Source organism: Pogona vitticeps, chromosome 15, assembly GCF_051106095.1.
Source record: "Pogona vitticeps strain Pit_001003342236 chromosome 15, PviZW2.1, whole genome shotgun sequence".
Taxonomy (NCBI): domain Eukaryota; kingdom Metazoa; phylum Chordata; class Lepidosauria; order Squamata; family Agamidae; genus Pogona; species Pogona vitticeps.
In genome coordinates, this window is record NC_135797.1 from 7914159 (window position 1) to 7940799 (window position 26641).

The window sequence follows — 26641 nt, forward strand, 5'->3', positions numbered from 1 at the left end:
GTCAATTCTGAATAAACATGGTATTATACGAAGAAAGACAGCACCATATACCCCAAGCCAAAATGCCTTTATTGAAAGGAGAGGCCAAACTCTACAAATTATGCCTGAGGCAATGATAAAAGGTAGTAAATTATCTGATAAATTTTTGGAAAAAGCTGTTCTTTGCGCAAAATTTTATTTAAATATACTTTGACATACTGGAATAAACAACATTCTCTACACAATCTGGACTGGGAGAAAGCCAAATTTAAAATTCTTGCATGTATTTGGATCACCAGCATGGGTGCATATCCCTAAAGAAAATAGAAAGAAAGGTGACAGGAAGGCTAGACTAATGTATTTCTTAGGATACCAACAGAATAAGAAAGCATTTAGATTTGGTTTACCTAATAAAAACAAAGTAATAATAAGTAGCAGTGCATCTTTTAATGAGCATGCTTACTGGGATAAGATTAGTTTGCCACCTGAACCTATCATCCACATGCCAGACATACAAGAGAATAAGGAAAACGATGAAGATGAAAATTTACAGCCAGAAAAAGAGATTAAGAAAGAGAGAGAACCTGTTGAAATCCCTTCTGTTTCAGAGGAAAGGGAAACTCATGAGGAAGAGAGGGTAATACCAAGGAGATCTCCCAGAGAACATAGACCACCAGATAGATTTGAACCCAGTGCATATTATTGTTGTTGTTGTTGTTGTTGTTGTTGTTGTTGTTGTTGTTGTTGTTGTTGTTGTTGTTGTTGTTGTTGTTGTTGTTGTTGTTGTTGTTGTTGTTGTTGTTGTTGTTGTTGTTATTAATTTGATTTATATCCCGCTCATCTGATCAGATTGACCACTCTGAGCGGCTTCCATAAAAAATATACAATAAAGCATAAAAATTATTACAAGTAAACAACACCACATATAATAAAACAAATAGATAGAAAGAGAAAGGAAATTAAGTGTTGACAGGAGGGAAGGCCTGAACATATAACCATGTTTTTAGCTGGTTCTTAAATGTGCCCAGCGTAGGGGCTGCATGAATCTCTGGAGGCAGGTTGTTCCAGAGGTGAGGAGCCACCGCCGAGAAGGCCCGATTTCGTGTTCGCTCCTTCCGGGCCTCCCTCGGCGTCAGGCTCCCCAGCCTCACCTCCTGGCTCATGCGGGTGATCCGGGTAGATCTAGGTGGGAGCAGGCGTTCCACCAAATATCGAGGTCCTAAACCGTTTAGGGCCTTGTATGTAAGCATTAACACTTTGAAGTCGACGCGGAAACGGATGGGCAGCCAGTGCAGCTTGGCCAGAATAGGAGAGATGTGTTGGGATTTCCTCACTCCTGTAAGGAGCCTGGCTGCCGCATTCTGCACCATCTGAAGTTTCCGTGTCAGCCTCAAAGGCAGACCCACGTAGAGCGCATTACAGTGATCTAATCTTGAGATTATGAGTGCATGCACCAAGGTAGTGAGCGCTCCCGTGTCGAGATAGGGTCGCAGCCGGGCAATCCGCCAAAGATGGAAAAATGCGGTGCAGACTACCGATGCCACCTGGGTTTCCATGGTGAGCGTCGGGTCCAAATATATGCCCAGGCTGCGGACTCCACTCTTCGCGGCCAAGGTGCCCCCCCCCAAACATGAGAGAGTCACCCAAGCCACCTACCACGGGGGCACCCACCCTCAGAACTTCCATCTTGTCCGGGTTCAGCCTCAGCCCATTCTCCTGCATCCATTGCAGTACGGCCCCCAGGCAGCGCTGAAGGGAAAGGACAGCATCACCTGCTATTGGTGAAAAGGAGATGTAGAGCTGGGTGTCATCGGCATATTGATGACACGAAGCCCCACATCCCCTAATGACCCCGCCCAGCGGCCTCATATAGATGTTAAACAGCATTGGGGAGATAATCGACCCCTGTGGAACCCCACAGTTGAGACTCCACGGGGCCGAGATGCTCTCCCCAAGCTGTACTCTCTGGGGATGGTCCCCCAAGAAGGAACGCAGCCAGGCCAGAGCCAGGCCGCCTATTCCCAACTTGGAGAGACTCCCCAGGAGGATACCGTGGTCGACGGTATTGAAGGCCGCTGAGATGTTGAGGAGGACCAGCAGAGAGATTTTGCCCCTGTCGGCCTCCCTCAACAGGTCATCATACAGGGCGACCAATGCCGTCTCAGTACCGTGGCGCGGCCTGAAGCCCAACTGAAATGGATCCAGGGCATCTGTTTCATCCAGGTGAGCCTGGAGCTGATCTCCCCCCAGGATGGAGGGAGCCAAATTATGTAAAGAGCAGTATTGAGATTTTGGAGAAAGCCAAAATGGCTCCTGAATCTTCTGAAGGTGCCCTGCTCTAATCTCTCTGGTTCTCAGCATGTGGATCACCCAAGAAAGCTTCACTCACATTAAAAAGAGTGACTGTTTCAAGGAGATTGAAAATCTAAAAAATAAGTGTGATGCTAGATATACTGGACCTACTCAAATGTGAATCCTGTTGTGTTCAATGGGGTTTAGTCCTAAGTAAACATGCATAGGACTGGAATCTAAGAGTGTTTAGCTAAGGAGTTGTGAATAGGTGGGCAATATGAAACAAGACAAAAAGAAAAACAATTCTTACCGTATAAGAATAAGTGAAAGGTAGACCGTTACTGTATAAAAGAAAGTGTGGACATCGATATAAGGAAAGGACTTCTGTCCAATCACAATTCCCATTATTAAAAAAACCAAAAACTGTGCCACAAAGGTCAAGAATGACAATAATCTGTTTAAGAAAAAGCACATGTTAAATCATGACACTTGGGGAAATGTTATACAGTAATTACTTATCACATGAAACATTAACGTATCTAGAGCATCTTCCACCTCTTGCCCATCTGCTGCAAAGATTTCTATTAGTAAAGGTTGTTCAATGATGCAATTGGGATTATATTTTGAACAAATTGAAGAGGTAGACCATCCCCATTTAATAAAACAAACCCAACCCTGATATTCAGAGGCACATTGCCTTCAAAACTAGAGGTAACTAGTATTTATGGTCTCTAATCTGTACTTGAGTGGATTTCATCCAGGTTCTTCTTCATTTATGTTTTTTTTTCCCTTTTCCTTTTTCTTAATATAACAATATATAACAAAAACATAAATGACAAATTAAATCATAATTCAAATATACAGTGTAACTCATCACCTTCAGGAATATAAATTAATATTATATAAATTTATATTATAGAAAATTCTCATCAGTAGGTTTCATCTGAGTTTATATCATGTGCCCCACCTCTTTCCAAAAATATAATGCTTTTAGTGTTGGGGTATAACCTCTATGTTTTGTACGTACTCTCCATTTATGTTTACACTGCACATATTCTGTCATGTCAGTCAGGGCTGGACTCAATCAACTGTGAATGTTCGTTCTTACATTCCTGCCCCACTGGTTCAGTTGTGGATTCACTATTTGGTGAACATTCTACTGTCTTTTATAGCAACTGGGCATCTCAAGTGATAATTTGGCATTTGGAGATTAGAAAGGAAAAATGAGAAAGAAAGAAAGAAAGAAAGAAAGAAAGAAAGAAAGAATGAATGAATGAATGAATGAATGAATGAATGAATGAATGAATGAATGAATGAATGAATGAATGAATGAATGAATGAATAGTAGGGAAGAAACAACATATAGGGCAAAATCCTGTTAGCAGAAATTCATGCTCTGTTAGCAGAACTTTGTGCCACCCTAATCTGGATTCGGAACTGGAAGCCTCCTTATCTCGCTCCTTTTGAATTAAGAGGCTCCCTGGGGCTCCCTTTTGCCCTCGGGAACCGTTTGAGACCCTCAGGCTGGGGAGGGGAAGCCTTTCAGAGTAAAACCAATTCTGCCAGATCCCTGCCAGCCATCGTAGTCCTGCCAGTGGCAATCGAGAAGCATGTGGTTTGTTTAAATCTGAAAGGCTTCCCTGCAGTCTGGGGCGCCCAAAGGCACTGCAGAGCTAAAGCAGTCTCAGGCACTGACCACAGATCGCTCCCTTTCACGCCGCGAGATTGGCAAATTATCTGATAACATCTTTTTCTTCTGTGCCTCTAATAAACTATTCAATTACAACTATATCAAGTTGTAAGTGTCCTTCTTACTTTTACAAAATGCAAAAATAGTATTCAGTGTTTCTAGTGACCGCTTAATGCTATTGAAAGGCTTTTAGTGCTTCAGTGGGATGTGGTGGCGCTGCGGGCTAAACCGCAGAAGCCTGTGCTGCAGGGCCAGAAGACCAAGCAGTCGTAAGATCGAATCCACGCGACGGAGTGAGCTCCCGTCGCTTGTCCCAGCTCCCGCCAACCTAGCGGTTCGAAAGCATGCAAATGCGAGTAGATAAATAGAGACCACTTCGGTGGGAAGGTAACAGCGTTCTGTGTCTAAGTCGCACTGGCCATGTGACCACGGAAAGATTGTCTTCGGACAAACGCTGGCTCTATGGCTTGGAAATGGGGATGAGCACCGCCCCCTAGAGTCAAACACGACTGGACAAAAATTGTCAAGGGGAACCTTTACCTTTACCTTTAGTGCTTCAGTACTATGCATCTTTTACTTTATAAGAGTTTGATTTACAATTGAAATTCTATAAATTATTTATTTATAAATTCTATAAATATCACAATGTACTGAAAATAGCTTTCAGCCTCAGCAACCACTTCAAATTCTTTGCATTTAAGTTCCTTAAATGACATGTGGAAGGGCAAGTATTTACAAAACTATTCAAAACTATTCAAGTAGAAATATAGTAAATATACTACTTACTTAGCAAGGAGCACATCCATTCCTGGACTAAAGTTTACCGCATCCAGGCAAAGACCTAATGCACAAACAGCAATAACGCCAGACATCCCAAAGCATTCAGCTGGAGACAGAAGAAAGGACCAAAGATTATTATCACTACTGCAGTTCGATTCATCCTCAGACACGTCTCTTTTAAAAGTTAAGCCTTAGTCATTGCATTTGGTAGGAATTAACATGGTCGGCTTACCCAAGATGAAACTTGTGTATGCCACTGACAGACTCAAAATTGCTCTAGGGATCTCATCATTGAAAACGGTGGTGAACAAGTAAGTTATTATTTTCGAACTGAGAAATCCCAACGCCGCACTTCCAAAAATATGTAAAAGCAGTTGGAAAAAAATCGCTTGAACTGTGAAAGGAAACAAAATTCAGTCATTTGCTATTTGCATTACACTATTTTAATTTTCAAAGAATTATAAGTACTGTTTTACAGTTAATTGTACTTCAAGACTCTTATGCACCAAACAACTGGCCTGTGTTAACTCATGCTTTTTTATATCTTTTATAAGATGCTTTTAAATATCTATCTATCTATCTATCTATCTATCTATCTATCTATCTATCTATCTATCTATCTATCTATCTATCTATCTATCTATCTATCTATCTATCTATCTATCTATCTATCTATCTATCTATCTGTCTATCTGTCTATCTATCTGTCTGTCTGTCTGTCTGTCTGTCTGTCTGTCTGTCTGTCTGTCTGTCTGTCTGTCTGTCTGTCTGTCTGTCTGTCTGTCTGATTTAAGATTTAAACAAACCAAATGCTTTATAAAAAGCATAAGTTAACACAGGACAATTATATATGTATTTAAAGGCATCTTTTAATCCCATTTTAAATCATTAGGACACACAAAGACCATTGGCTGAAGGGATTAGATTAAATATAAACCTTTTCAGCTAACCTCAGAAATCTCCTACCAGAATAAATCTGCCGGCAGAACTGCCCTGCTGGCTAAGATTTGCCCAGTGAAAGGGTCTGATCCAAATCTCTTGCAGCCCAGGAACGCAGCCCCCAGGCTGTCAAAAGTTAGGCTAAGGCAAGAATGGCCCGAAAGAAAGAAGGGGTTGGACTGCCGCATCACTTCATCTGCTCTAGGGATGCTTATCTGGCCCTTGACCATCTAGTCTTGGGCTCTTAGACTTCAGTCCTTCTCCACTCAATTCAGTGAAATGTTTTGTGCTGACTTTAGTAGGAACACGAAAGCACCTTTTAAGCCCAGCCCAAAGCACGACTCATCCTCTATTTTTATCTGGGAGTACAATGACACTCATTGGGAGTTACCTCTGAGTAGAGAAACACAGGATTTTATCATTAATTCTGATCCAAACCAGTATCTTTCACAGAGGGCAATATGCAGAAAACTAAAAATTAAACATCGTTGTTAATATAGAATATGCACGTGTAAGATAGTTTACTGGTAGAAGATTGCAGTCTTCTTTTGGGATTTTAAAAAAATCATGCCTAAAACTAGAGTTCTGTTGAACTCAGTGGAACCTACCGTACTTCTATGAGGATATGCATAGTACAGTATTTTTTTTTTTACGTGTTAGCAAAACCACAGAGTCACATTGATTTGTTCTGGAGATACTTATGGTACCCAATCACCAGCCTGAACTATTTTAAGTGGAAACGAAGGACACCCACTCTACTGGGTTTCTGATTAAAGCATAAACTTCCACAATGTCTCCAGGTTTGGTACGCTACTACTCTGCGAACACTGGGGATGTCCAGATTGTGGCATGCACGTTGACAAATCAAAGACTCATACATAGGAACTTCTCAGTGTTCGGAAAAAAAATGTCATTACATTATTTCTTCTGCCTTCTCACCTCCCTCCTTAATCTCCTTTATAACCTCCCTTCTAACATTTAACAATTAGAGTCACGACACAGCACAAATTGTATCTTTATGCAAGAAAAAAATGACAGGAAGCAATAGACTTACATCTTTCCGGATTATTTTGGAACATTAGGTCGGAATAAAGTGGAAAAATAATTGTGCTGGCAGCATCATTTAACAAAGATTCACCTCTAATTAGGTTAATAAGTATGTTTGAAATACCTAAGAAATGAAAAAAGAAACATGTCTAATTTGATGCTTGACAAGTAGTTAGACAGTTTAAAGAAGTGTGAATTCCCACAATTTGAATCCAGCTGTATTTTTATCATGTATAACATCATAAACCAGAAAAAAAATGAAGAATAACATCCTGATTTAAAGATTCTTAAGTCTCCTTACACCTACTCTAAAGTTCCCACTGTCTAAAAATTAGATGACACAATTAGATGCAAGGCTGTTTTAACATGTAAAATGCATCTTTTTAACATTGAACAAACTTGTTTCAGATGCTTTCTACCGCCTTTGCTTGGTCAGAGGAAGAGAAGCACAGCCTTTGTTTGTAAGTCCGATGGTGGAGATGTGGAGCTTTGCGAGAACTGCATGTCTGGAAGAGGAAATCTGCAATATTAGGAAATGTACTCTTTTTTGAAAATAAATATGCAGTTTGGCTTTCATTATATCCTTCAGCTGATATAAACTCTGTGGGAAAATGTAGATATACTTTCCCTGCCGCACGCAAACATTACGTCATGTAGAACTAACACATTTTTAATTCAAAGAGCCATTCAGTTTCACAGAACTGCGAAGCTCCGTCAAATGACAGGCAATTCTTCTCCCCAGTTTTTTCCGAGGCAAAGAAGGTTTGATTCATTTCCTTCTCCTTGTTTACTTCACCGTCCTTCTCTTCCTCTCTCTCTCTCTTCTCAGCCTTCTGGCCTCCGGGGCCTCGGTTCTCCTCTTCTACGCCAAAGGCTTAAGCACCAGCGGTTCACCTGGGAGTCACCCCTCCACATTCTCCGGCACCCCACCAGGACAGGAAAAGGATTCAGGGATGAAAAAACTTGCAGGTTTACTCTAATAAAGACACTGTCCATCTGCGGATACTGGATTTCATTTTGCTGTGCTTCAAAGTGTCTCCTTTCCTGCTGTGGGTGTGCTAAACCGATACCTCGAGGTTTGCTCTTTAAGTGGGGGTCGGAGCCAGAGACAACTGGAGCGCGCGAGGCATTCAAAACAGCTGTATTCCACCGGGGGAGATACAGCCGGTGCAAAGACCGGGATGCACACCAATAGGCTATTTCAGATGGTTTTTATACCCTTTTTAGACAGAAAGGAGGCAGATGGCAACTAACTCTACCAGTCCACACGTTACAGGTATTCCTCTCTTCCTCAAGCAACAGGCGACACTCGAATGGTCTCATTGCAAGGCAGATCCGTCCTTTGTGGGCTTCAAGAAACAGAGGAAGTGTTTTCACAATAAATAGTGCAAGACCCTACCCTTGGGAAATGGCATTCTGAGTAAGACCTCCGGTGATAACAACTCTGTGGCAAGCTTGGCGAGGTTAGCCGGCCTCTAGATAGGTCTGGCTAAGTGAGAGATTATGCGGCAAGCCAATGAAACTCAGAGAAATACCCTTCATTAAAGCAGCATTAAATATTAAAATGGCCCCAACCTTTCCCTTTCGGAACTGCTCTCGAAAATGCCACATTTAGCTGTAAAGGCCACAAGCGAACTTTTGTGAAAGAAAACGTTCTACTACTGAAGAGGGACTGCGCAAGAGATTCTGAAGTAAGTAAAAAAATAATCCATCCAGTTTTAACGGGTGATGTAGCCGTGCATCTAAAATGTAATCCTCAGCTTTGTTTACAAAAGTCTGGTTATTTCTTTGCCCTTCTGTTGAATGCCTCCAGAGAAACCGACTTGTTTCACCTAAAGCTACTTGCAGAAACCAATTGCTTTGCTCTTTTGGTTGTTGTGGGTTTTTTGGGCTCTTTGGCCGTGTTCTGAAAGTTGTTCTTCCTGACGTTTCGCCAGTCTCTGTTGGACAGGGTTCCTACTCCAGTCCTCTGAAGATGCCGGCCACAGAGACTGGCGAAACGTCAGGAAGAACAACTTTCAGAACACGGCCAAAGAGCCTGAAAAACCCACAACAACCATTAGATCCTGGCCGTGAAAGCCTTCGCGAACACATTGCTATGATCTTTGTTTCTCCAGAGGAGAACCAGCATCTTGTCTTCTTCTCAGTGGGCTTTGCAACAGTTGTGTGCTATCTGCATGACTGACTCCATCAAATCCATACTGTCTATCTTGAAACTGAGTTCAGTGAGAGACCTTAATGGCTTGAAACAGGTAAACTATTTTCCATCCTATTTTACTTTCTGTAATATTTTGCCACCTCTACTTTAAAAGAGTTCTGCAGAAAATTGTGGGCTTTCACATTTGTGAACTTCCAATTGTTAACGAACAAAAAAAATTGCTTACCTATAGATTTTGTCATTAATATTATCTTTTTTTCTTTGCCACCTATCAATAGCCCATCTCCACTTGGTAATAAAACTGACCTGAAGAATTAAAATAGTTTCCCCAAAGTTCACGACACCAGTGTTTTTAAAATTGCAATTAATTCTACAATTATAAACATTTTGTAAATTTGAAGCTCATTTTCCAGATTTTCCCATAATATTAAATTAATACAGTAGTTCAGTTGCAGGCATTTTAGGGAATTCATCCAAGATCTCAAAATCATTTAAAAGAATGATCAGCTTGTTGCAGATTGAAGAACAAATTGTGACTTTTTTTGGTCATAGAATAAATTTGCTTAATCTTCTGCTTGTGTATTCATCTCCTTTGTTCTCTTCCTCTTTTGTGATGAATGACAGGCAAGAGAAATTCTAGCCCTGATTTACAACACACTGCAGCTTCCTGGTTTTCTCCAAATATAAAAAACTGATTTCGACAGACCTCTGATCTTAACTTGTACAAGCTGTCAAAGTTTATTTTCCCAGTTTCTGGAAAAACATGGATCCATTCTTTAATGCAATATCCCAAGTACTTGATGAGGACACCCAAATACAGCCCTAAAATTAGGCATATTTTGCTCCTCTGTATTTTGAGCAGAATGCTGGTTTCAGGGCCAATTACACTACATTTCCCACAGAATAAAATCAAGGTTAGAGCTAGACCTCGACATTTGAGCTGCACTGTTCCCAGCTGTCCTTTCTGTGTTCCCGAAGGGTTTTCCCCATAAAAATTTAGAGCCAGTTCAGAAATGAGCAGAGTCACACACCCTGCGTAGGTGCGCTGACAGTCTGCTTCCCCGTACGGGGAAAATACGCCTGAAAGCTAAGTAAGTATGAAATCTGATTTGATGAGTGACATTGTATTCATTTGATTGTTCTTTATAAAACCATCAGTTAGTTATTTGGAAACACCCACAACAGTTACTCCACATGGCTGGTTACAACTAGAGATGGGGGTTTTTGTATACGAATAGGAATCCCCACACACACAGGTGGACATAATGAGGAGTGAACCCAATGGGGCTGGACGGTCCACTCACTGATCCGCAGCAGGCACTGGGGGGCCTTCCAATGGCTCCGGAGATTGCGTATGGCGAGCCACTCTCCGATCCAGCAGAGAGGCTTGTCGTCCTGCCTCCTGCCAGGAGTGGCGAGCTGATTGCGATCTTCGGAGCCATGGGAAGGATCCACAGCACCCGCAGCAGGATCAGAACTGTTCATGGACCAACCGGCCCCATGGGGCTGGACCCTCGTCATGTCCACCACCAGTGCGGGGGTATTCATGTTCGTATACAAATACCTCCATTTCTAGTTAAAACCAATATTGTACAGTTGGAGCAAATAGAAAATGAAGGCTCTTAATCTCTTGTGAAATCACTCCTGGCTGGTTCTGGGGGGAAAGGAATGGACCTCCGTGGCACCTGCAGTGCTGCTCTTCATACTTGTGTCCCCAGGGATGCACATCTCTTTAGAAAAGCAATTTCTCTTACTTACCAACATTTTTTACTGAAGCCACAGAGAGCAAAGGGTCTGTTGTGCTAAGAATAATGCCAAACAGCATGCTGTCGTCCCAGGACCAGCTATGTGCGTTAATTTTATATGATAACAATCCTATGCAAGTAGAATTCATTAAAAATCCGAGAACAGCAAGAATAAACACCTGTAAATACAATACATATATATACAGTATTGGAATTAAAATGTACACAGATCATTTACAGTATCTCAGAATTATTTACTACATCCATTTATATTAAATGAAGGGAGGCAGGATTGAAGTTTTAATGTCATAGGAGTATGAATGTTAAGAAACTCAAAATGACTGAAAGTTTGGGAATGTAAGAATTACAGTGGGGTCTCTACTTAAGAACTTAATCCGTATTGGAAGGTGGTTCTCAAGTGGGAAAGTTCTTATGCAGAATCTGCATTTCCCATAGGAATGCATTGAAAACCATTTAATCTGTATCTGCTCTTTTCCGTCCATAGAAACTAATGGGAAGCTGCTATTCCGCCTTCTGCCACTAGAGGGGGATATTTTTTTCTTTTTTTTCCCCTTAGGTCAGGGAACAGTGTTCAAAGCACTTCTGATGAAGCTAATTTTGAAGCAATGGACTGAAAACCAATTAATCCGTTCTGGCTGTTTTTTTTTTATGTAGAGGTGCGTTCGTACATTGAAGCATTAGTTCCCATACGAACTAATGCAAAGCTGGTTAATATGTACTCTACCACTAGGGGGAGAACTTTTTTTAACCTAAGATGACCTACGGTTAAAAAAAGAGCAGGAAAGTTTTTTTTTTCCTGTTCTTATCTGGATTTTTGTACTCAAGAAGAAGCAAAATTTAGCAAATGGAGCTGTTCTTAAGTGGAATTGTTCTTAAGTAGGGATGTTCTTAAGTAGAGACCCCACTGTATGTATTTATACCAATCAACCCGTTTACACACATTAGGGAGGTTTCCCCTTCACCCTTGTCTGACTGCAATTTCACAACAGTTCATGAACACATACAAGACAACTCACTCACCTCCCATAACCCCTTGAATGGTTCTACACCTGAGTAAAGCTCAGTTTGGGACAGTGCTATAGCCCGGTTAACGTCCTGACGGCACCCAACTCTATCCCCTCAGCATATGTTCCACTAGGCACAGCTCCTGCCTATTTGCTCAGTTCCCACACATCAGAGACAAAAAGCACAACCCACAGTAGAATCAGGGGTGAAAGAAGCACCTCCATCAGAACAGGAGAGTGGGCAAGGATGGCCCTATAGCTCAGGCACGGGGGACTCCCACCAAACATTCACTGCAGATAATCAATACATTCTTGTCAAATATACAGCCTGCTCACAGGGGTCCCGAGCAAGTCCTCCGTTCTAGTGGCTGCACTTCCTTCTTCCTGAGCTGTAGAGGATGCTCGTAATGCTCTGAGCAAGAGTGGATGCTCAGGTTGTTCCCTGAAGCCATCCAACAGTCTGGCAGCAGGCATTGAAAGCATGTGGACCTTCCACAACCCTTCGGCTTCAGGTTGCACATGGACATATTTGTCCCACAAGGCTGTGAAGGACTTCAGAAGCGTTTTAGTTTGTGAAATGAGAAGCCCGCAGCCCAATTTCCTGGTTTCATTTTTAAAGATATTGGCTGAAATCCTGTTGCACACTTACACAAAAGGCATGACTTTTTAAAGTGAATTCCTGCACGCTAAGAAATCTCTGTGGACATTTATCTAGTGCATGTTGAGATACACGACTTTACTTAGCTCAAAATGCTTCAAAGAGATAAAAACAGTCAAAAGCATCCAATATATTACTCAAAAATATGATGATTTAAAGAGGAAGAAAAAGGTTAAACAGAGATTAAATTAACTAAAGATGGTTCCCAAAACAAGACGTATGGCTCCTTGGCCAATCATTTTAAAATGGTGCATCCATTCAAGTCCTGCAATAGCTATTTATTTGACAATATTGTAAACAAATCTAATCTTCCAAAATATATAAAAGAAATACTTCCCTAATCAACCTATTATGCCCAAGGATCCGCATTAATCCAGTACAAAATTAAAAGCCTTTTCACAGCAGCTACACACTGGGTCAACATTTTCACTTTCTTTTGTGGAAAACAAAAACTTTGTAATAAATAGAAAGTAAGTGACCGAAAGGAATAATGAGGAGAAGACACTGCTGAAAGAACTGTATTATTATACAAAAGGCTTCTAGGCTAAGCTCTACAGTATGTATCGTTTGTAGATAGAGATTTAGGCATATGTGTGTATATATATGTCTATGTATGGATATGTGTATATATATTTTAAAAATGAAAAAAAAAACATTTTCACTTTCTGATAGCTTTCTCAGTAATCCTTAGTAATTTATGTTATATATCACATATAATGGAAACTTCAACTGTTTGGAACTCCCCACCTATTAATCTCAGTTTACTTCTCAGCCACTTGTTGCATATTGATTTATTCCAACAGGATTCCTCAAATTTATTTATATAATTTTAACAATAATGCAGAACCAATGGGGGAATGACTTTGGAGGAGATTTTGGAGGAGAAACAGCTGGTACTTAAGCACATCTGCAGTCTGCACCCCTTCTCCTCCTCCTCGGATTATCCCCTCCTGAAGCCCCTGTTGTTCCTCAAAAGGACTGCCCTGACGACACACATTTCTGGACAATCCGGTCCTTATCCTCATGTGTGAGGACAGTAAACTTCTAAATAAGAAACCGGACATTATACAACTTACCTGACAAAATGATTTTTTGAATACATGAAAATCCATTTGAAATGCCGCTGTAAATATTATTACTGGTGTAAACAGATGGAAAAACAATTCTGTATCAATCTCAGAAAAGGTCTTCACCATAGGTAACTGACAATATAAATGAAAAGAAGATATCATTAGCTGAGAATGATTTATTTATAAAATATAGATAAGATATTACATACTTCCCTCCTTCTGCCCCACAGAATTGAGGCCTCTATTTATTTATATTCTATACCAGAGAGAAGGTAGATTGGTGTTGCTTTTCTAGAGCAGCTTAGGGTGCTTTTTGATAGAGCAACAAACACATAAACATTTGAAGCAACGAAAGCATTAAAAATACTTAAAACCTGACACTTTTGATACAGTGGAAGAACTGATCTTAACTCTATTTGGATTTGTACCGGGGAAATCACACTATCTTTCTCTTTTTTTCTCTCCTTTCTTTTTTCTTCTCTTTCCCAGAAGAGAACCGACTTTCCCAAAACCAGTTCTGAAATCCAGATCACATCCTCCTCCCAATTGGATAAGCAGCGCCCTCGGATCCGGCCGTCGCCCCGCAAACACCCAGCCGTTTCCCTTCCAAGCCCTGGTAGGCGGCCTTCCCACCGCCTTCTCTTCCCACCTCTCTCTGGAGGATGGAGACGGCTCTGCTGGGGGCCAGAGGGGCTTCCTTCCCTGGGACCCCGAAACCCTCCACAGGCAGGTTAAGGGCACAAAGGACAGGAGACGGCTCGTTTCTAAGGTGTATTTTAGATCTAAAATTTCCCAGCAGAGCTCTTCACTCTCGAGATGTTGTCCTCGGTACGTAGAATGGCTCCTGAATTCTGAGACATGCTTTTTGCAAGGCGCTTGCGATTCATACTCAAGATTTGGATCTTCCAGAAAATGATCTCTCACTAGATCCCTGGCTTTGGGGAAAGATACACTAAAGTGTTCAAGGTGCCAGATAGTGAAGGATCAATTTGATCTAAACAATGATCCAGAACCTGGGGGGGGGGGAACATATCAAGCCACATTCCTAAGAAGCAGAGGACAAGGAGGCATAGGTCCTCTAGCAAAGAAATCCAGGAATAAATGCTAACAAAGGACAACTTCTGTTTCCTGTTGAATACATTATTAGCTGATCCACCAGCTTATATCTACAAATGTACACAAAGTAATAAGGCAGCTAGCAGGCCAGGTGCAACTGTATCTGTATTTTTCAACTGAAACAACAAAGGGTCAGATTCCAACTGGCCCAAGCTTTTGAGGATTGATATGCTATCACATTATGTACGGCATGAGGGTGGGGATATTCCAGTCCGTCAGTACTTATTGTGCTACGAAATGAAAAATATTTCCTGTTGCTGGAATTTATTTTTGATGCTGCAAGAACACCCTTCGCAAACTACAAACTTCCCAAATTGCAAACTACTATTTTCTATTCATGCGTACAAGAAAATATATATTCTGCTTTCTTTGTTTTCTCCCACTTCATTAAGTGCAGACACAGTACCTGCGACGTCAAACGGGATACTGTTCCAAGTGCGACTCCAATGAAAAATGTGATGATATATGCAGGAGTATTTTTTGGTACAAAAAGTATGTTCACCAGAGCTGAAAGAAAGAAAGGACTGCTAAATAGACATGCAGTAAGTGGAAATTAAGCAACAGGACTCAAAGAGCCAGAAATGGACAACATATCCAATGCAAGTAACCCAGCTGGGCTTTCATATGCCTGGCAAGGCAGGGGTGGGGGTGGGGAAGCGACCCAATCAGGAACACCTGAACCCTCGTTCGATAAACAGTATATTATCATCTTCTCATCAGAGCATCCTGATAAGCGGATCAGAAGATGAATAAAAGGACATCTCAGATCATATTGAAGCCCATGTCTTATCATTCCAGAGAATCCTGTCTTGCCTGGGTTCAGTCAATGCTAAAAAGGGATTCTCAAAAATTTCACAGTGATGTGGGCAGAATAGAGATGGGTACTTAGCGCAGTTCGGTGGATCGGGCCCACAGGTGTTGCACAGCTGCTCCAGATCCTGCCCCCCACCTCCTCCTGCAGGCACCCTCTTGGAAGCAATGCTGCAGCCTTTCCTGCTCCGCCTCCTTCTCTGGGGGGGCGCCTGGGGGAGGAGGCGGGGGCAGAATCCAGGGCGCTGGCACCACACCGGCGGGTGAGGACCTGCCAGGTGGCACCCAATTGCCGGGACAGCGGGAAGTGCCCGTCTCTAGGGCAGAGCATTGACTCTGGCGAGAAGAGACCCTCCGCACACTCACATCTTCTTCAGCGTCAATCATTAGGGCCGGGAAAGATCGGCAGTAAAACTGCCGTTGATCAAACATTGAAAGAGACTCTCGTGGAATACCAATCAAATAAATTTTGACAAGTAGTTTGAGACCAGTTCCTTGAATATGAATGTGCAGGACTACAAAGGGTCAAAGGGGTACTAATTATGTGAAAACAATGCTACAACGAGTTAAAAGGGGTTTGCCAATCTTGATTCAAATCAAGATTTAATTTTTTAAAAAATTGGAGGGGGGGTTGGACAATTTAAATCAAATATCTTTTTTTTAGATTAATCATTATTTAATTTGAAGTTTTAAAAACATTGATTTTTAAAAGACTGTTAATTTTTCTCCACGCTGTTTTGTAAGACTGACCTAGAGAAAAGGCTGTGTAGCCCTTACAATTGCCCTAATGCAAAAGCAGGGTGATACCTTTTGAGCCATTTAAAAAAAAAATCAAACAAATTGGAAGCTTTCATACAGAAAATTTGGCTTCATCTGGCTGGGCACCATCCCCTTCACGAACGGCACAGATAAGCCTTTATTTGAAGTTTGGGGTGGAACCTTCTAACCCTGCGGCAAGGAATGGCGCTCAAGGCCGCGGACACCCCACCCCACCCCGGGCTGGTGTTTGCAACGCAGGCCTGAACTCACCTCAGGCCAGGACGGAGACCTGCCCTGGATTTTTAGGACTCTGAGCAACAGTTTTTCTGTGGTACCATGAAGCGGTGATGCCCAGCCTGACGAAGGGGAATTTTCCCCATGAACGCTGGCAATTCATTTGATATTTTTAGTGGTTCAATAAAGGGATCACACTATTCTTGCATTTTTATTTTATAAACATCCTGTAGCCGTGGCCTTCTCTTTAGTGACCAGCAAGGTGGATTGGATTTAAATCAGAATTTAAGTTTTTAAAATTGGATTTTTCTTTGACAATTATACTTTAAAAATATTTCTTAAAATTTAAAGCATGACCCTGCCAACCAGCTGCTTCACTTCACAGTGTAGAAAGACACACCTGAAGCTCTTCACTAAGCCCAGACCTGGTCAAAGTGCGGCCCGAGGGCCACATACGGCCCACGAACCGCTCCTGTCCGGCCCCTGGACCGCTTTGAACATCAAGACCGTTTATAGCTTTTTGTCTAAAGTTATTCAGTTGCTTATCTTTAACATACCACAAAAACCTCTTTAGTATTTCTGTAGATTAACTGAGTTTAAAATAAAAGCAATCATAACATCACTGTTTCATTTTATTTTTAAGTAAAGTTGGTTCGGGCCCTGAACACCGTTCAGATTTTTAATGTAGCCCCCCCCCCATAGAAATTAATTGCCCACCCTTGACTAAGCCTAATATTAGCATTTCAACTGCAAAAGAAAGTTGGAATATAAGATCTGAATATTGGCTGAACTTATTTTATTTAGTTCTCTGTGTTTACAAAATCCTAATGAAAAGAAATTCGGTTTCATCAGATTCAGCATCATGAACTGAAGCAAAACATTTCCCACACTCTTTCAGTGCACTCCGGTAAAATGGGATATCATTTCAAATATAGAACTGATGCTCTTATTTTATGTCCTTGAGGAATAACTATTACACTTCTGGTAGACTACACAGCACTACCTCTAGCAGTTCTAGAAATAATAAAACCATCAAAAATTCCAAAATATGGTGCCAGGCAAATCCAGAGAAGCCCCAACATGAATTTGCCGAAGACTCTCGGATTAAGAGTTTAGAAAGGCATTTTCCAAGCACAAATGGACAAACAGCAAGACAAATAGCCGCTTTGCCAAAGAGATTCTCATTGGTTAAACAAGCACAGTAGAAAGGATTCCCTTCCCTCCCAATACTGCTGTCTGATTAAATCATCCCATCTCATATCTTATTTTTTTAAAAAAGAAAGAAATCTAGTCATGGTGTTACTTCTAGCTTGGCCTCATGCCACATATTGATGATCCTCAGACAGAAAGCAGTGAAAGGAAAGGGACCCAATTAGCCTCCACGTCCCTTTGCATACAGGAGCTTTAGGAAAATGTGTAAACAGATATTTCTGAGATACAAGACGGAAAAGAAAATGCAAGATGCTTGTAAGAAAAGTAAAGTGATGCTGGCCCTCCCATTTAGATGATGAACCTTAACTCCACTGTCCACAGAAGTCGCCTTCTTTGAGTGAGCAACTGAGGCGAAGTCGTCTCCTTCCCAGGATATCCCCTGGCTTGTCTTCTCACGAACATGCAAGCGATACCAGAGGAAATCTGAAAAGCATCTCCTCAAATTTGGAGTGCCCTCCCCTCAAATGGCTTGTCTTCCAAATTTCAAGCCTTCTCTTTTTTTGTGTGTGTCAGGGGAAGCTCTTTTTTATGCCCTCAAGGATTTGGGGCCTTTCTCTCCTCCACTGAGCAGGGGGTTGGACTGGATGGCCTTAAGAGCCCCTTTCCAACTCCTCTTTGTCTTTGGTCGCTGCTCCCGTGCTGTGCTCTCTCTTCCTCCTGTTTCAAACAGATTTCTACGCAGGGGATTCTTCTGACTTACTTCCTAGGCCTGGGCTTCGGGGACAGAGACCAGTGCTGAAAATTAAAATGGGGAACCAAGAATACACCCAATGGCTAAATTCCATTTACGTAAAAAATCAAAGATGAATAAATCCTACCTCCGACCAAGAAGATCACGGACACCACCAATAGGAGGGTGAGGCAGGGTTTCAGCTGGAAGAACCACGCCTGATCCTCACCCACAATTTCAGGAGTCGTGGGAATGGGGGAACCCAGGGGAATTAAATCGATTTTCCTCACGGCCCCCACAGTTAAGGCGGCCATCAGCAGAAACACGACCTTTAAAGGCCTCATGCTGCCTCCTTGCCAGCTCCCTTTTGCTCCAAAAAAGCCAGGAGGTAGAAAGACGTCGGCGCAGGAAACCTCGAGGCCTTCGCCTTCCAACGGTCCACCTTGACGTTCCAACGGTCCGGCCTTGGTCAGGAGGATGCATCTCCACGGCAACGGACCGGGCCCCCCGCATTCCGAAGGGAAGGTTCTCGCTGGCCTGGGAGGAAGGGGAAGGAGGCAAGGAGAGCAGGACGAGTCATGGGGGGGCAGATGAGGTGAGCCCCCCCCCAGGGAAGCCTCTTTGGGGGGATGATCAGAGCTGCTGCCGGTGGAGAAACCGGGAGCGCCCGCTTTTGCTTTGGATTGCATGGCTCCCTTCCTTTCCCTACCAACAGCCGCGAGGGGAGCGGGTTTCGAAGGGCAGGAGGGCCTCCGGCCTGTCCCCATCCACGGCCAGCCCACGCCCTCCCCTCCCCCACCTCTGGGACGGGGCCAAAGGGGGGGACAGGGCTTTTGGTGAATGGAAGGGAGGCCAAGAAGAGCCCTCGGCAACGAAGCCCCCCCCAAGAGGCTTTGCAGGAGGGCAGCAGGGAAAGCCCGCCGTCCATTTCTCTCCCAGCTGCTCTGAGGAACGCCGCGGAAGTCCCAGGGAACCGGGCAGCCTGAGAGGGGGGGCGACGGATGCCACCGTCCCTGCGGAGGAGAGATGCCTGGGACGTGGACTGCCAGCTCGGACGTCTCCACTGCAAGCAGGGCCTGCGTGGGTCTCCCCCCCTGCTCCCCCCCCAATGCTTTGAGAGGGTGCCTTATGTTATTGTACCCTGTGAGGTCTTCTCCCTTCTGCTACACGGCTTGAATGGGTGGACTTTTCAGCAGGTGACATAAAACAGGCGCAAACATTTAAAGCCTGGACCTACTGCTGAATGGGAAGATTCCTTTAGATTGAGAGGCTGACTGATAAAGAAATATTAAGGCGAATGAACAAAATGGATGTGTCTTATGTAACTTTCCGGCCATGCTGTCCTGATACGCAAGGCGCACCTCTTCCTCAGGAAGGTTTTGTGGATGAGGAACTTGAGATTGGAAGAAACCCTTTGTTCTGAGCAGGTGGAGTGGACCTCGAGCCTAACGTACGAAGGGCGAGGATGCTGCAGCCAAGCTTTTCCGGCTTCCAAAGAATTGCGATGTATTTGGGGGTCAGTGTAAATGACCTCGTCAATTGTGACTTTTTAAAAAAGTATGTGGCAATAGTCAGTCATAAATTTATTTATTTATTTATTTATTTATTTAAATTTGGGATAAAACCAACAGCAATACTAATAGTCAAATGGTGGTAAATATATTTCACAGAAAATGAACAATTTAGGAACAAGGAATTTTGCATATGAAAACAGTTGCTTATACTCCTGAGTAAAATGGATTAGCAGAGAGAAAAGTAAGATATATTTTAGAAATGACAAGATGCGTGTTAGCAGATGCTGGATTGCCAAATAAATTTTGCAGTGAAGCTATGGGACAGCAACATATATTCAAAATAAACTGCCAACTAAGCACAATAAAAAAAAACAGTGTATCAGATTTGGCATAGAAAAATTCCATCTGTACAACATACGTAAGAGTTTTCAGAAGTCATGCTTATGCTTATATAGCCAAACAGAAAAGTCAAGCGTTAGATTGCAGAGCGGAACAAACTATAGTAATTGAATATGATTAATATAAGATATGGATCAAAGGATATAGAGTGATTAATTTGAAAACAGGATAAATCAGTATCCAATATGCAATTTATTTTGATGAACTGAAAAACACTGACCAAAAAAGAATTATACTAGATAATTGTGGAGATCAGTACAATAAACCACTCATAGATATGAACGCTGCTGTGTGATTACTCCACAACGTTGTAGGTTACATATTATTAATAGGCTCAGATTAGACACACGAGGACAAATCATCCTAATGGAAAAGAGCATCTACGTCAGTGGAACAGCCTGCCACAAGACATGGGGAGGGCCTCTCATTCCCTTGAGCTGCTTAAGCAGCAGCTGGGAGGGGTTGGACTAAATGACCTCCAGTATCCCACCAAACTTTACGATTCTATCTAATGTATGCAAATTAACATACATGTAGATATGAGCACGGCCTGCTGTTTCCCAAACAGTAACCACTGCTGCCTGCTTGTTGAAGCTCTTGTTACCTCCAGCATGACAAGTTGCCTTCTCTTGGTTTATCTGTTTTATTTATTTATTTAATTTATAGGCCACTTTCTCTTGATAAAGGGACCCAAGGCGGCTCACAGCTCTGGGTTGTTGCTCTATGCTGTCAAGTTGCACTCAACGTACAGTAAAGTAGCCCTAACAGAGAGTTAGGGGTATATGAGATAGTGTATTTTGGAGCGGTTTTACTTGTGCCATCTGCCAAGTAAGTTTCAAATCCAAGCAGGGATTTGAACACAGATCTCCCGAGTTCTAATCCATCACTCCATCCAGTCCATCAACTCAGTCATCATCCCCTTGGCTCTGAGGGCAAGAAAAGGGCAGCATCCACAAATACAGTGTTCGGCATGTGGGCTGCAGCCTTTCACCCTGACAAACAGGAGAGAGATGGATCAGAATGAGAGGGATGTGTACTACCCTATGCTCAGAGGGACGGTGCTGGAAAATGCAATAAAGCCTCCCTGTCAGGGAATTCCTCCAAGAAGAATGGAAGGTTGGCCTACTTTGAGGACACGGATCTGGTGCCACTAAAACAAGCCTGGAATGAGTGTGTGTTTCTATGTATGCTTTTGTTTGTTTACAAGACCTAAAATTCAAGACACAGCAAGCACATTTTGAGTAAATATACAATAAATAGTATTTGAAGTCAAGCAGCCTTTCCATGCGGTGATGTTCACAGATTATTCACAAGGTGGCACTGACTGTTGTATTTTTGTGCCTTTTTTGCATTGTTCTTGCTTCAGCTGCCTCAGAGTCTTTGGAAGGGCAAATGAGTGGGAAAGTGGGCGAAGGAAAACAGGAGCGATTGTCCCCAAGATTCAGGAGACAGGCTGGAAAGGAGGGTACATGAAACACGTCAATTTAAGGCAAGGGCAGGCATAGTCAAGGCAGTCGTGTGTGTGTGTGTGTGTTTCTATCTTGTATATTTGAATGTATATTTCTCCACCTAACCGGCACAGTTGGATGCTATTATTTAGCACAGTCTACATACTTTCCAATCGGTTCTTGATGTAAAAGAAAAATAAGTTACCCAGATTCTCTCAGGGAATAATTTTGGACTTAACCCTGCAAGCTGTTTGGAGCAGGGAACCCTTTTTCTGTGCAGATTGTGTTGATGACACCATAGCTCTATAGGAAATGCCATGCGTTGTTGAACTGTTCTAATCTGTGTTCTAATAACTTCAAGAGTGACACGAATCTGAGGTTGCCAGCCTTCGGAACGGGCCTCATGGCCTGTGCAGTTCGACCCCAATTTGAGCTACAAGCCCAGGCCAGATGACAGAATGGGCTAAACGCTGCAACGATGTTTAACCTGTCAGACCTTGCAGATTAATTTCTTTGTACACATGCAGGGGCAGGCAGGGACATTTCCTTCTCATCCTGTTGGCAACCGTTCATTACTCAGAGCCCAGCTGCGCCCATATCTTGATGTTGGGGCGCTCACCACTTTGCTCCATGCGCTTGTAATCTCGAGATTAGACTACTGTAATGCGCTCTACCTGGGGCTACCTTTGAGATTGATGCGGAAATGGCGCAGAATGCGGCGACCAGTCTTCTCAGTGGGACGCGAAAGTATCAGCATATTTCCCCCACTCTGGCTGCCTTGCATTGGCTGCCCGTTCATTTGTGCATTGATTTCAAAGTGTTAAGGATGACAAATAAAGCTCTAAATGGTTTAGGACCTCGGTATCTAGCGAAACGCCTCCTCCCACTTAGATCTACCCAAACCACTTGTTCTAACCAGGAAGGGCACCTGAGGGGCCTTACACCGAGGGAGGCCTGGAGAGAAAGAACAAGAAACCAGGCCTTCTCAGCAGTGGCCCCTCGCTTTTGGAACAGTCTGCCCTCAGAGATCTGGCTGGCTCCCTTGCTGGGTGTTTTTAAGAGCCAACTTAAGACCTGGCTTTTTAGGCAGGCTTTCCTTCCTGTCATCACTTGATTATTTTTATTTTTTTCCAATCTTGAACTATATTACTATTGTTTTTAATTTTATTATACTGTTTTTATTACATGTTTATTGTTAGCCGCCCAGAGTAGTCATGTGTCTAGATGGGCAGGGTGTAAATTTAATAAAATAAAATAAAATAAATAAAATCTGTCATGTCAAGTAGGTGAGCAGTTCCCTTGTCAAGTGGACATGAGCGCGTCAACGCAGCAGCGGAGAAGCTCGCGTCCCGGCTCAGACGCTGATCTGCTCAGGTGATGAGTGGAAGGTGAGGGGAACCTGGATCCCTGCTCATTAATTGCCTCCAAGCTGCCAATAATCCAGATAATCGCAGCTTTGGGCAAAGATCAACAAAATCCTTGACATCCAGCTCCTCTCATGCCAGCTGTGGACCCACTCCACTTGGCACTTCATAGACACACAAAGGAAAGCTTCTTTCTCTTACAACAAATATTATTTTGGCTACTGTGGCTTCCCTTGAACACCTGATTTATATTATAGAGCAATGGCATGTTAAGGAAAATTAAATGTAGGGTACTTCAGTGCAGTTTAATGAATTCTGAAGTGAACCAGGACGATGTGTTAACTTTAGAGAAGGACTATTGATACTGCATTGGCAGAGAATTGGACTAATTTCCCTTGGAGGTAGCTTCCAACTTCTATAATTCTTTGATTCCATGAATGTATTCAAACTACCGAGTTGCAGCAGGTTGAAGCCCCTTTAAGTAGCATGGCACCTTCCCAAATTCATACTTTAGTGAAAGAGTTAGAGCAGTGGTTCCCAACCTTGGATTCCTTGACATTCTTGCACTGCGACTCCCAGAAATCCTGATTAGCACATCTAGCGGTAAAGGCTTCCGGGAGTTGCTGGCCATCTGGGGACCCAAGGTTGGGAACAACCGGCTTAGAGAGATTTCTGCGGGAACCCTTTCGTTCGCTTCCCTAGACTAGAGCGGAGAGGTCTTAAATCCCTCCCCCTCAAAGGAGAAGCCCCTGTATTCCAGAGGTTGGCACGATGGCAGGGAAAGGGGTACAAGCTGCTGTCAGTGTGCAAGAAGTAAAACTTGACAGGGGACGCAGAGCCCAGGGGGTGGGGGGAGCCTTTCCTTCCTGGAGGCCAATGCTAGTGATGCCAAGAGGCTGGAGGTGGCTCCCTTTGTGCCCTCTTCGATGATGACACAAAGGAGGGGGGAGCTGTGAAGGAGGGCAGGAGTGAGGCAAGGCAGCCCAAGGGGCCTCCGGCTTGCAGGAAACACCAAGCACAGCCAGCCTCTCTCGGGCCAACCAGGCTACCACCCATGGCTACCGGCACGTTCCTCCTGCTTGCCATGTTGGCCTTGACTCTCTCGACTGTGCCTTCCTTGATGGGAGAGGCGGACAGCTCTAAATCGTCCTGTAAGCCGCAGATCCGATACGGCAGGCCTTCCCTGGACACCCTTCCCTGGCCAGGGTATTGGGTGCCCCTGATGATCATCCTCGCGGGCTTCTGTGGCCTGACCTGGTGCATCCTCTACATGACCTACAACATCAGCCAAAGAGGAGAGGAGGAGTCGACGCAGCTTCCCAGCAAAGCGGAAGAGCCAGCCGTACCCTTGGTGAGCTTCTCCCTGACAGCCTCAGATTCATCCGCCATGAAGGTGGATTCAGGCTTACGGTAGCCCCCAGTCCCTCCTCTTGGTGGCGCTCTGAGATGACACATGGCAGGGCACATAACCCGATCCACTCACCCACTTGCTCAGGAGCCTCCCAGCTGACTCCTCTCCTAGGAGAAACAGTGGAGATGTGAAATCCCACCTCCTGGTTCCATAACCAGGCACCCAAACGCACGGAGCTTCAGTCCCTCTCCTCTTTTTATCCTCTCTTGAGAAGAGTCTGTACAGTAGATCAGTGGCAGAGAGCCGTACATTGCATGCTAGAAGGTCTGAGAGTTTGATCCTTAGTACCTCTAGAGAGGGCTGGCTGAAAGGGCGTGCTGTGGGCTAAATCGCAGAAGCCTTTGTGTGCTGCAAGGTCGAAAGACCAGTAAGATCGTAAGATCGAATCCACATGAATCCACTCCCATCGCTTGTCCCAGCTCCTGCCAATCTAGCAGTTCAAAAGCATGTAAATGCGAGTAGATAAATAGGTACCACCACAGTGGGAAGGCCACGGCGTTCTGTGTCTAGCCACACTGGCCACGTGACACGGAAACTGTCTATGGACAAACGCTGGCTATGCGGCTTGGAAACGGGGATGAGCACCGCACCCTAGAGTCAAACACGATTGAGCTAAATGTCAAGGGGAACCTTTACCTTTACCAAGCCCTCTTAGGTGTTTAATATAATTGACACCTGGTGCAGACATGAGTAAAAACTCCTTCCATTTCCAAGTTGTAGGGCAGGTCTTGATTCTGTGGCCCCGCAAAACATGCAGGGCACGGCAGTTTCCCGAGAGGTACCCTGTCTGGAGAATACAAGGAGACTACAATGCCCCTCATGCTTTGCAGTGCAACAAAGCCTAGCCTTGCCCAGCCAGGTCCTCAGGTGAAGACACCTGAAATGGGGATTTTTCTTTCTTTCTCATTTATGCACCAGTCATAATTTATATCAAACATAATGTATACCTGATAGGGCTGGGGGGGGGGAAGCAAAGCCCCCAGAATTCTAGCTGGAGCTATTCCAGCACACTTTTCAGTGGTGGTGTTAAAAAAAATGTAAAAATCCCATCCCTGTTTTCTGCACCTATCCGGCTTTGGTACCCCCATGACTCTTATGGCCTATGAGATCTTGGGAGTTGCAGTTTGGAGAGGAAGTGCTTGGGGTTTTTTAAATTTATTTTTATTTTTTATTTTTGCTGGAGTGCTCTAGCTCCTTCCCTTGAACTAAAGCAGAGAATTCTCAGTCCCTCATCAAACTGCAGATTTCATGGTTTCCCTTAAAAGCGTCCGTGCTCTTTTTGTTCGCCACACCGAAAGGGGGATAAGGAGCTGTCAAACAAAAACAGGAATGGGGCCCCTCTGGAATGGGGCCATGGCAGTGAAGCTGCGCCCGGCGTCTTCCCTTACTACCCTGAAGAGGATGCTCAAGACAAGGAGCTGTATACTGAAGCCTTTGAGAGCATCCTTTCTTAACGTAATATAACTATTTTTACATTGCCTGTTCTCCATTGTTTGGTTTTCATTAATTTATTTGAGGTTTTTTTTTTAAATTGATTATAGGTTGTGCTTCTTTCATACTATATTTATGTTTTGTTTTACTTCATGTTAGGTAAATTCTGGTTGTAAACTGCCCAGCGCAGTATACAAGTGAAATGAATAAACAAACGAACGAAGGAATGAACAAACAAACAAATGTTTTTTCCTCTTTCCCTCCCGGGCAGGCAAACCAGGAGTGTGGCACAGAGATCACCCCGGACGTTCCCACCACATGCGCAGCACCTCAGGCCCTTGCCTGCATTCAGCCAAAATCCAGTTCCTGCAAGCCTGCGTACAACCCCATCCAGCAAGCGTACGCCCATCAGCTGGCCTCCATGGAAGAACAGCTGGAGAGCTTTCTGCATGAGGTGCGGGGCCGGAGGTGCGCCTTGGGAGATATCCTGCTGGATGAGCAGCATCTTGCCAACTTGAAGCGGGACTCCAACAAGCTGCGCATCACCGTCTATGAAATTGCCGACAGCGAGGGAGCAGGCCAGGTGCAAGAGAGAAGGAGCGCACGGAAGCTGAAATGAGAAGAGAGCGTTGCCAGAGAGAGCAACACATATGTGTCATAGGCGTGGGATCTGTCTGACATACATACAAACATGCCAGAGAGAAATGACCACACCTGTTAACAAGCAGAATAACAGATTGTTTCAAAATTAATATATATATATATGAAACCAATCAGAATCATGACTCATTTGCCTTTTGTGTATATGTATACATATATTTTAGTCTGGCCACGATCTGGATCACTTTTGTGTTTCTAATGTGTCACCTTCTGCTGTTTAACACCCAGCT

At 43.6% G+C, this 26641-nt stretch overlaps 2 protein-coding genes across 8 annotated transcripts in view; one reads left to right on the top strand and one right to left on the bottom strand.

Moving 5' to 3' along the window:
- LOC140702815 (solute carrier family 9 member C1-like) overlaps nt 1–19047 on the bottom strand; it is a 117341-nt gene extending 98294 nt beyond the window's left edge. For 2 of the 7 annotated variants that reach the window (XM_078381983.1, XM_078381986.1), the window contains exons 1-8: nt 18333–19045; nt 14906–15006; nt 13390–13515; nt 10644–10809; nt 6735–6851; nt 4974–5135; nt 4748–4847; nt 2582–2725 (exon numbers count right to left, since the gene is read on the bottom strand). In XM_078381983.1, the coding sequence (XP_078238109.1) occupies nt 2582–2725; nt 4748–4847; nt 4974–5135; nt 6735–6851; nt 10644–10809; nt 13390–13515; nt 14906–15006; nt 18333–18951 (1535 nt within the window). In that variant the 5' untranslated portion in view covers nt 18952–19045. Of the gene's footprint in view, nt 1–2581; nt 2726–4747; nt 4848–4973; nt 5136–6734; nt 6852–10643; nt 10810–13389; nt 13516–14905; nt 15007–18332 lie in introns of all 7 variants that reach the window. The other 5 variants (XM_078381982.1, XM_078381981.1, XM_078381985.1 and 2 more) reach the window with 4 other exon arrangements.
- Nucleotides 19048–23770: 4723 nt separating this feature from the next.
- On the top strand, nt 23771–26613 carry LOC144584844 (uncharacterized). The gene is made up of 2 exons (XM_078381987.1): nt 23771–24260; nt 26023–26613. Exons 1-2 carry the CDS (start codon nt 23964–23966, stop codon nt 26368–26370), a joined length of 645 nt encoding a protein of 214 aa, XP_078238113.1. The 5' UTR covers nt 23771–23963; the 3' UTR covers nt 26371–26613.
- The last annotated feature ends 28 nt before the right edge of the window (nt 26614–26641 follow it).

What these genes read in the sequence shown, in the direction of transcription:
- LOC144584844 (XM_078381987.1), top strand. Translation starts at nt 23,964, where the DNA reads ATGGCTACCGGCACGTTCCTCCTGCTTGCCATGTTGGCCTTGACTCTC. An exon ending in AAGAGCCAGCCGTACCCTTG is followed by an intron (nt 24,261 to 26,022) that starts GTGAGCTTCTCC and finishes CCTCCCGGGCAG; the next exon opens with GCAAACCAGGAGTGTGGCAC.